The sequence below is a fragment of the Theropithecus gelada genome, chromosome 15 (assembly GCF_003255815.1).
Source record: "Theropithecus gelada isolate Dixy chromosome 15, Tgel_1.0, whole genome shotgun sequence".
NCBI classification, from domain to species: domain Eukaryota; kingdom Metazoa; phylum Chordata; class Mammalia; order Primates; family Cercopithecidae; genus Theropithecus; species Theropithecus gelada.
In genome coordinates, this window is record NC_037683.1 from 68,428,279 (window position 1) to 68,438,531 (window position 10,253).

Here is a 10,253-nt window from a genome sequence, read left to right on the forward strand (position 1 = left end):
GTATGCAAATTTTTCTTCCTTTTAAACATTAGCTAGCATCTAGCAGCATCAAATGAAATGTCTGTAGTTGACTAGCATGTGATATTTACATGCTTTATCTTCAGTATGGAGCTGCACTCTTCAATACTGTAGCCGTCTGCATATCACCTTTAAAATTAAAATTTAAGTTAATTAAAATTAAATGAAATTACAAGTTCAGTTTCTCAGTTGGACTAGCCACATTTCAAGAACTCCATAGCTGTTGTATTGAGTAGTGCAGAAGAGTTCCATCATTGCAGAAAGTTAATGGACTGCATGTGTATGGAGGCTCATAGACTGCTTTTCACTCCTCACATCTTTCAGAATTTTCACTACACAAGTATTTCACCTGCACATGAGTTCTTTTGGGACATTTATAATAGAAATAGCCAGGCAGAAAGTTGTGATATTAATATAATGCTTTCTTGTGGTTTATACCATATTTTAGGTAATATATATTTGCATAGTGACTTATATACAACTTTGCTTAATGGCATTTTTTTCTTTCCCTCCAAAAAATTCACAAAAAGGCATTTGGGTAGAAATCAAAGTGAAAAGTTCGTATGAACTCTTGGTAGGTAGAAGTCAAAATGGAAAGTTGATATGAACTATTGATTTAAAGAATATTTGTAGATTTCATTTATTGCATCACACCGAATGATGCTAGGATGTTTCAAAAGACAGTTCATATTATAACTGTGTGTTTTATGTCCTGTTTGGTAACTCATATTATTGCTTTTTAAAAAATTAATCCCCTCTCCTCATTTGCGATTTTTCTGATGCAGTTAAAATAATAATAGTCTAATTATTCAATATTGTTTTACTCAGCATGGGCGTTTATGCAGTGGAGACCACATTCTAAAGATTGGTGACACAGATCTAGCAGGAATGAGCAGTGAGCAAGTAGCACAAGTCCTTAGGCAATGTGGAAATAGAGTTAAGTTGATGATTGCAAGAGGTGCCATAGAAGAACATACAGCACCCACTGCTTTGGGCATCACCCTCTCCTCATCCCCAACTTCAACGCCAGAGTTGCGGGTAAGTAGTTAAGAATAGTTAATGTGAAAGTCAGAGAAATAGCACTTAGATGACGACAGTGATGTTTATTTAGAAACTAGACTTACTAATGTTCATATATTAGTGCTAAATAATGTAATGAAATTCAAATGTAGGGATGCTTTAGCACTAATAATATTTTATTAATCAGGAATAATGTGTAAAATGAAAAATAGGTTGTTTAAAAATGCTAGATTATTTTACATTTTTATGTAAGCAGCACATTTGTGAGGATAATGTTTAAAAGTATGGATAAAAGTTTAAAAATTATTTGGTACTGATATCTAAAATGTTTAATTCTGTCTTTTTCTCAGTTAGAAGACTCTCTGTAAGGTGGGTCATAGTTCTAATCATTCTCTTTCATCAACTTTCCATTAGTATTTTTGTTTTTGTTTTGAATGTGTGGAGGTTGAGGAGTGAGGGCAGGCTTGGTGGGCATGAAAAAGGCTTACTAAAACCTTTTAGTGTTATTGTTTTAAAGTATGTCTTAGAACTATTATCAGATTTATAATAAGTAGTCATTATTCTGACCCAGTTATATACTTTTAAACAAAAGTTATTCTTTTGGTGTTATAACAAAAGCTCTATTCATATGCATAGTATTCCATCCTTGTCCTTAACTTGATATGGAAAAAGCTAGAAAATTTTGAAATTATTGGAAAGCAGTGGGTATATCAGCAGATTTATAGGTCACCAGACTACAGAAGATAAATATTAACAAAATAATTTATCCAGAAATCTCTTAAATATTTAAGAAGAGAATTACACCCAGTTTCTAGGTAAGCCTTATAGTAAATACAAGTCCTATATTCTTTTCCCATAGATGTAAAAAAATCTGTTTTGTTCTATTGAAGTTTTTTCTAAGCAGTTGCTACAAATTCTTTTTTAATATCCTAACCTCCTCCACAAGCCCTTTAAAACTTTATTAGAACACTTGTAATTTCCATGATTCTGTTGTTTTTAGGAATTGAATTTGGTTGCTATTTTTTGCAAAGAGAAAGAAGTAAAGAAAGCTTGTTTATGAAAGTGTTTAAATGGCATTCTTTTGTGGTAAACAAAACATTTTATTCAGCGATATATAAATGAATGCAATACCGAAAACCACTTGATATAATTGAAAGCTTAGAAAAATATCTGTTCTGTGCATATCATCATTTCTGAAGCTTGTGCCCCTTTTAAAACCATTCGATAGTCAAATTGCCACTCTCTAAAATAGCACTCGCATAAGTCTTATTAAAAATAGAAAACACATTTGTTTCAATTGAAGCAGATTTCATCCTGTCATTTTCTTGTAATTATCTAAACTTTAAACTTTTGCTAAGTTTGCACAGATAATTATGTGCAATGAAAAAAATAAATCAAACTTTACTGTAAAATTATATCTCATTTAAGTGGACTGTCAGAGTTTGTTTAAAGAAATTAGAAAACATCAGCTAGCCCCAACCTGACTGTCCATTAGACTCTATAGCTTTGATTTTGTTGTGCCCTTCCTACAGTTCTCTGTAGCATCTGCTGACACCATACTAATACATAGTACCAATAGCCTATCGATGATATATTGTACCAATTAACTAGTGCTTAATTTTAGGGAGACTTGCTCTTTTGTCCAACATAGAATTAGTAACAATTCTATTAGAGAAGGCTGACATCTGAGAAACCCACTTTCAGCTATCATTCAGGATGCTGAATTATGAGGAATTATGAGGAATAATGAATTAAGACATGTAAAGTCTTAATTCTGAGTTACACACAAACTGCTCAATAAATGGTAGCTTGTCTAGTTGTTGTTATTCTTTTCCTGATAGACAGTTGACAAAAGTGATATTTTCTTTCTAGATTAAGTGGCAAAGCTAGATTTAACTTGTTGATCTGAATTCATAACATTAGTTTTTCAGCTATACTGCATCCTAACTTCTTCAGAAATTAAGATGAGCCATCTCTGAAAATAGAGTTTGCTAAAAAAAAACTGTTTGATTTAAAATTTAGTATACGCAAACAATAATGTATTCTCTGATAAGGGAAGGTTCAATCTTATTCCTAACATCCCTTTCTGAGAAAAAATATGATGATGCCTATCCCTGTGTTCAGGATTAAAGGTATCATCTCTATTATAATTCTCTGCTAGAGAATTAAAGTAGGCCCATGGCTTTCTTTTTACATATTTATTTCACTGTATATTTATTGATTTTATTTTAGGTTGATGCTTCTACTCAGAAAGGTGAAGAAAGTGAGACATTTGATGTAGAACTCACTAAAAATGTCCAAGGATTAGGAATTACCATTGCTGGTTACATTGGAGATAAAAAATTGGGTAATTTTAAACATTAAATATTCTTTTAAACTTGGCAGTTACCTCTGATATCTCTTACAGAATATTGAGTTGATATTACATGTTTCACACTGTTGGATAAACTGGTTGAAAACTTCCTTAGGAATAATTTAGTGTAGGCGACTCTTATATTGTATTTAAGACAGACAAAACAATTATTTTATTCTTTAGCCTATGTTTCTACTAGATGATACATATTTATTCTAAATTAGAGCTTTATATTTGGAGAATTGAAGATGGATATTCTTTGAATGTGCTTTGAAAATTGTGAAAAATAACCTATTTCTAATCTTAGAACCTTCAGGAATCTTTGTAAAGAGCATTACAAAAAGCAGTGCTGTTGAGCATGATGGCAGAATCCAAATTGGAGACCAAATTATAGCAGTAAGTTACACATTTAACAATACCTTTGTTAATTTTCATGGTTGAGAATTGCATTCTCCTAGTTTACTTAGTTTTGAGAGCTACAGTTAACTCTCTACTAAAAAAATACCTCTGTACTAAAAAAAGCTTAAGCTTTTTAGGTGACTTGAGGCTCTTTTTACAATTACCCTTTTTATTATTTTGTGGAAGTAAAATAAGGGCATTGGATATAAGCTTTACTAGTCTCAGTTCGGAAGGGGAGACTTCTTTCTTGAATAATTCCTGATATATCTAATTTCTGGTTGTAATGAAGTTATTACATTAGTATTACACTTATTATACTTTCCTTGCAGATACTCCAGAGGTAGAGACAAGATGTCCAGTACCTTTAGAGTACTGCAATATGAATTAGGGATGCCTGCATTTTTTTTTTAATCAGCAAAATGATACTGTTCTTGTTGGCTTTATGGCCGGAGCTCCTTTCAGCCCTAAGGGTATATAAGAATGGAAAAAAAATCTAGCTTCTTTTAATTAGATCAAGCCATCATTGTTATCATTCTAACATCAATGTGTTTTAAACATATGGCTATTCAAGGCAGTGTACAAAAGAGTCCAACTTTAATTTCAGTGTTCAGTTGATACTGGACTCCCCAGACTGCAGCCTGAAACAGAAATTCAAGAGACCCTGCATCAAAACTGCCTGATCAAATAAGTTTAGAGGAAAACTGCCTATAGTATAGTCTCCTATGAATTCACAGTGCACATAGAAAAATTGAAGACAACTGGGTGTCTTCAATGAGCTGGTGGCTCATGCCTGTAATCCCAACACAGGCAGATCCTATCTCTGAAAAAAAAAAAAAAAATTGCTGGGAACGATGGTGTCTGCCTATAGTCCCAGCTACTTGGGAAGCCAAGGCGGGAGGATTCCTTGAGTCTAGGAGTTCAAGGCTGTAGTGAGCTATGATTGCACCATTGCACTCCAGCCTGGCCAACAGAATGAGATCTTGTCTCTAAAAAAAGACACACACACACACACACACACACACACACACACACACGAGAAGTCCTGCAATAGAGAAACCTGTTTATCTGTTTTACCTTAGTGTTTACTAAACTTTTGTCATTGTGAGGTCTTTATTCTTCCAAACATATGTTCATATTCTTTGAAAGACATCTTGAGGGAATGCTGATATATCTTAATAGGTATTTGTTTATGCTTAATAATAGTGAGAAAGTAGGATATTAAGATAGAGGAGTCCTTGTTGATAGCAATATTATTCACAATCACCATGACATGGAAGCAACCCAAATATCTATGAATGGATAAACAAAATGTGATATATATATATATATATCTCCAATAGAATGTTATTCAGTCTTTAAAAAGAAGGAAGTCTTATCACATGCTTCAACACTGAAAAACCTTGAGGACATTATGCTAAGTGAAATAAGTCACAAAAAGGCAAATACGGTAGGATTTCACTTACATGAAGTATCTAAAATAGACTTATAGAAACAGAAACTAGAATAGTGGCTCCCAGGGACTGGGAAGAGGGATAAATGAGGAGTTGTTCAATGGGTATACTTCTGCAGTTCTGCAAGATGAAAAAATTCTGGAGACCTGTTGCATAATAATGTGAATATACTTAACACTACTGAATTGTACTATTCAAAATGGGTAAGATGGTAAATATTGTGTGTTTTCCTACCACTATTTTAAAAAATAAAGGAATCCTTTATCTCTCCCTTTAAGTCCACATTGTAGCTCATGAGTCTTCTTGGGTTTGGTTCTGTGAAACTCCTGCCTACACCTGTTCATCTCTTCAAATCTATGCTAAAGATCAAATTATGCTTGCCACCTCATCTGGCTATATGCCTGAAATGAGCTTTCTCTATGTATCTTCATTTTACCATACAATGTGAATGAATTACTGTACATTTTTTTTTGTTTTGGGGGAAAGTGAAAGAGAGAAGGAATAGTTACGGAGTCTAAATCCATATCTGATGCTGAATTACAAATTGAAAGCATAGTGAATTTACTCTTTTTTCTCCTGTTATCTATATTAATCAATTAGAAAGCTTTTTAAAAAATCAACTTGATTGAAATATAATTCAGATACCATACAATTCACCCATTTAAAATGTACAGTACAATAGCTTTTAGTATATTCAGAGTTGTGCATTCATTACCACGATGAATTGTAAAACATTTTCAGTACCCTAAAAACATTTTCAGTACCCCTTAGCATTCACTTTCTCCCCCATTCTCCCAGTTCTAGGCAGCCACCAGTCTACTTCCTGTCTCTATGGATTTGCCTATTCTGGATATTTCATGTGAATGGAATCATACAAGACGTGGTTCTTTGTGACTGACTCCTTTCACTTAGCATAATGCTTTCAAGTTTCATCTGTGTTGTAGCATGTATCAGTCTTCATTTCCCTTTATTGCTGAATAATATTCCTTTATATGGATATGCCATATTTTTTTTTACCCATTCATCAATTGATGGACATTTGGATTGTTTCTACTTTTTGGCTATTATGAATAATGCTGCTGTGAACGTTCATGTACAAGCTTTTAAGTAGGTATATGTTTTCATTTTTCTTGGGTGTATACTTAGGAGTGGAATTGCCGAATCTTATAATTCTGTATTTTACTACATATCAAACTTCCTGATTCAGTTTCTTCACTTACAAAGTTGGGATAAGGAAAATTCTCTTGTGTGATGTTCAGGAAAATCAAATGAGTGTTTTATTGAAAATACCTGTTAGCAGTTTAATAATTAAGCCGATATTAATTATTTAGAGGGTCTAAAATGATTACATATTTGAAGGGTCTCATGATAACTTCCCTCTAAATTTGTCATTATCTTCATTCTTGTACAAGTGGAATCTCAAATATAATTCCTCTTAGGCAAGGTCAGTGATGACGGAAATTGTTGATGCAAAGGTGGAAGAATCTTTTCTCTGAAATGTTTTCTTGCTTTCAATAAAATCACTTGACTTCACTCTCATCAGTATTCTGATTTTTAATTTTTAGTGAACATTCTTTTACTACAAAGATACAAGCATTTTAAATTCCTGAAGAATATCATGCAATGCTTTTGATCATGTATTAATTTTTTACTAAATATCACCATCTTGTGGACTTTTGAGATATTTGCAGCAATGTTCTTCACATTTAGTTGCATTTTCACAACTGCAGTCTTTGTCTGTTTGTTTGATTTTTGTTTGGACAGCAGCTATTAGAAGTATAATCTGTTTTTATTTTGTGGTTGTTGAAGTGATGAGATTAAGAAATTATTTCTTACTATTTTGATGAAGTGTTATTTTGTAACTTAAAAATATTTTGTTACAAGGTTCTTGTTTTACACATTGTGTTCTGTGGACTCCTACATCCACAGGGTTTCACTACAGGCATTACAGTGACAAGGAATAGACTGAATTTCTATTTTTCCCATTTCGTATGTTGATATTCTGTTAATAACTTGATTATTTGACAAAAGGATCCTGTTGTGTTTTCAGAAGTTGATCAAACTTGTCATTAGATGAAAACATACACTCATTCTTTTTAGTTTGATATTCAGTATCTATGCTAAAAGCAGTAGGAAATTATAATTGATAAAAAATTATTAAATAAGCATATAAATAAGGAAAAGTATCACATGTTGCCTTTGATTTTCTGTGACTGTGTTCATAGATTGAAGTTCTCTATACGTATAGGATATGTTGGAGGAGGCCCTGGCAAGCTGGGTTGAGTATGCTCAGGGGCCAGATTTTGTAAGTTGCTGCAACGAGTATTTCTCCCCTGTAATTGTTCCTGTTAATTGTGGTGTCTGCTGTGCACATTATGAGGATGTTGGCTCTCTTCTTTCTTTTAATTTTAATCTTGGCCAGGTGGTCTTGAACTCCTGGGCTTGACAGATCCTCTCGCCTCCGCCTCCCAAAGTGCTGTGATTACAGGTATGAGCCACCGCACCCTGCCTGGATCTCTTCTTTTCATGAGACAGCGCATAGGCAATTTGCTGCCATTATACTACCTAGTTCTACTGCACTCTTCTCTGTGGTACCATGGGTTCTGAACTGATTTCTTGACTCTCTTGTGATAAAGTGGAACCAGAGCTAACCAGGACCTCTTAGGCTTCTGTGACTTTGGCTTATATATAGCATGGGTGTGATTATATTGAAGAGAAACCTCTCTCACGAAAGCCTTGGAGATTTTTATGTTTATTACTCACTTCTTTACTCTTTTAATAATAATACCAGCTTCTGAGTATTTTCCCATTACAAAGTGCCATGTGGTGGTATAATTCTTGGAAAATAGATCTTCTTATTTCCATGTTACAGATGAAGATAACTAAGACAGTTGAACAGAAGTCTAGGTTTAAAAGTTCATGACTGTTCCATTATAGCAATTTCTTCTGTGCTAGTATTATTGTCTGACATTTGAGTAAGGAATCCATTTTGAAATCCAAGTCATCAAGTTCAGAAGATAAAGGAAAAAAAATGCATTTTTAAACATACTTTTAGTTTATTGTTATTAAAATCATACACATTAGATTTTTCTTAATAAAACTTCACTTTTAATAGAATTGAACAATACAAATGTTTTGCAGATAAAAAGAGCCTAAAGTTCTATGCATTTTATGAATATTCATGGAGCCCCAACGTGGAGATTTTTGCTGTTTTTTTCCCTTTATTAGTGTGAGAGTAAATAGCAAGTTCATTTATTTTAGATTAATTTTTGTCTTTAAGGTTTAAAGAATATAAAATTTGAACATGGTTAAAAAGCCTTCTCATAGAAACCACTAGCTTATGGTTTAAAATTTAGAAAAATTCTATATATTTATGTTTAAATAGCATCATATTATATTTTTCTATACCTTTTTATTTTACTTAAAAATTTACCTGGGAGAGGTAGTTATGTAAGCACATGTAGGTCTGTTGTGATATATTGAGGCCGGCTTAATCATGGATAGTTACGTTGTTTACAGTTTGTTGTTACAGACAGATTATTACATACTACCTTATATTTCTTTTAAGGACATGAAACATTTAAATTCTGTTTTGTTGCTGTAATACTATTATTTAGATTTGAATTTTATTATTCAAATTATTTTGTTGCTCAGCACTGGATCTTGTATACTACAGTTTTCTTACTGAATTTTAAATCTAATTAATCTCGCATTTGGCTAGAGTGTTTTGAGTAAACTTTCAGGAAGAGAAGGTGTTAGTGGACTTTCTAAACTTTTTGTTTCTGAGAACTACTTCTGTTGACTTCTTATATTTTGACTCTGGCTGGGGATAACAAATATGTTGGGCAAAGAGGATTTATTAGGTATAATCTTAACTTGAAAAATTTTGTCATCAACTGCCCCTTTTAATTTTTAATGGGGAAGGTTCTTCCCTTTCCCCTAGAAGAAATCCTAGGCAAGTCTTCATGTCTTAGGGTATTCTTATAGAATAAGTTATCCTGTGGCCAATCAAAATAATCAGACACAGTTACAAATTAGTAAATTTTTCCCATACTAAATAATAGTCTAATTTCAAATGAACCCCCTGGAATATTAGAAGCCCACTACGAACTGATGGCTTACCTAGAGACTTGAGCCTGGCACACTCCTGTGTGTGGTCCTCCTCTGGTCTATGCCCAGACAAAGCTAGGGAGGTGAGCAGGTCCCAACATAACAGAAATTTCCTCTGGCTTCACTGTCAAAGCAGCTAAACAGCCTCTTCCTTGTCCTCCTGGTGGCATTAGACACAATCTACTGCATTGCCCCTTCTGCAGGTGACTTTGGACTTGAAGTCAAGGGGGAAATACCTGAGTAGGTATAGCATTCTTTCCTCTTAAAAAAAAATCTTCCTCTTAAGTTTTTCTTAACATTTAATAACACTCAGCTCTTTTATGCCCTGAATTGTAGTTCTTTACCACCTAGTTTAAATTTCTGCATGGTGGCCCTTTTTACAACTTGCTTTGGTATAGGATATTAATAATCATAGCATCTCAAGCACAATTTCTGTTTTCTCATACATCACACAATTTCTGTTTTCTCATACATCACACTAAGTATAAGATTCTTGGTTTGTAATTTCTTTACCACAGTTGTACAGATAACCTAGTCTCTCTCTTTGCTGCCTAGAGGCTGGTAGATCTTTTTTCTTTTTATCTTTGAAATATAAGAATTTTATCAGGATACATTCAGGTGTGAGGTTTTATTTATTTATTTATTTCCCATCATTTTCTGATTTTTCATGTGCCTCTTTGATCTGTAGATTTGGGTAAGTTTCCCTTCTCCGGCCGGGCGCGGTGGCTCAAGCCTGTAATCCCAGCACTTTGGGAGGCCGAGACGGGTGGATCACGAGGTCAGGAGATCGAGACCATCCTGGCTAACACGGTGAAACCCCGTCTCTACTAAAAAAATACAAAAAAAATTAGCCGGGCGAGGTGGCGGGTGCCTGTAGTCCCAGCTACTTGGGAGGCTGAGGC

The 10,253-nt window shown here is 33.7% G+C and overlaps 1 protein-coding gene across 4 annotated transcripts in view; it reads left to right on the forward strand.

The window, feature by feature from the left end:
- Nucleotides 1-10,253, forward strand: part of MPDZ (multiple PDZ domain crumbs cell polarity complex component) — a 175,541-nt gene that overhangs the window by 58,943 nt on the left and 106,345 nt on the right. For all 4 annotated transcript variants that reach the window (XM_025359744.1, XM_025359745.1, XM_025359746.1 and 1 more), the window contains exons 8-10: nt 847-1,056; nt 3,271-3,385; nt 3,699-3,787. In XM_025359744.1, coding sequence (XP_025215529.1) covers nt 847-1,056; nt 3,271-3,385; nt 3,699-3,787 — 414 coding nt within the window. The remainder of the gene's footprint in view (nt 1-846; nt 1,057-3,270; nt 3,386-3,698; nt 3,788-10,253) is intronic.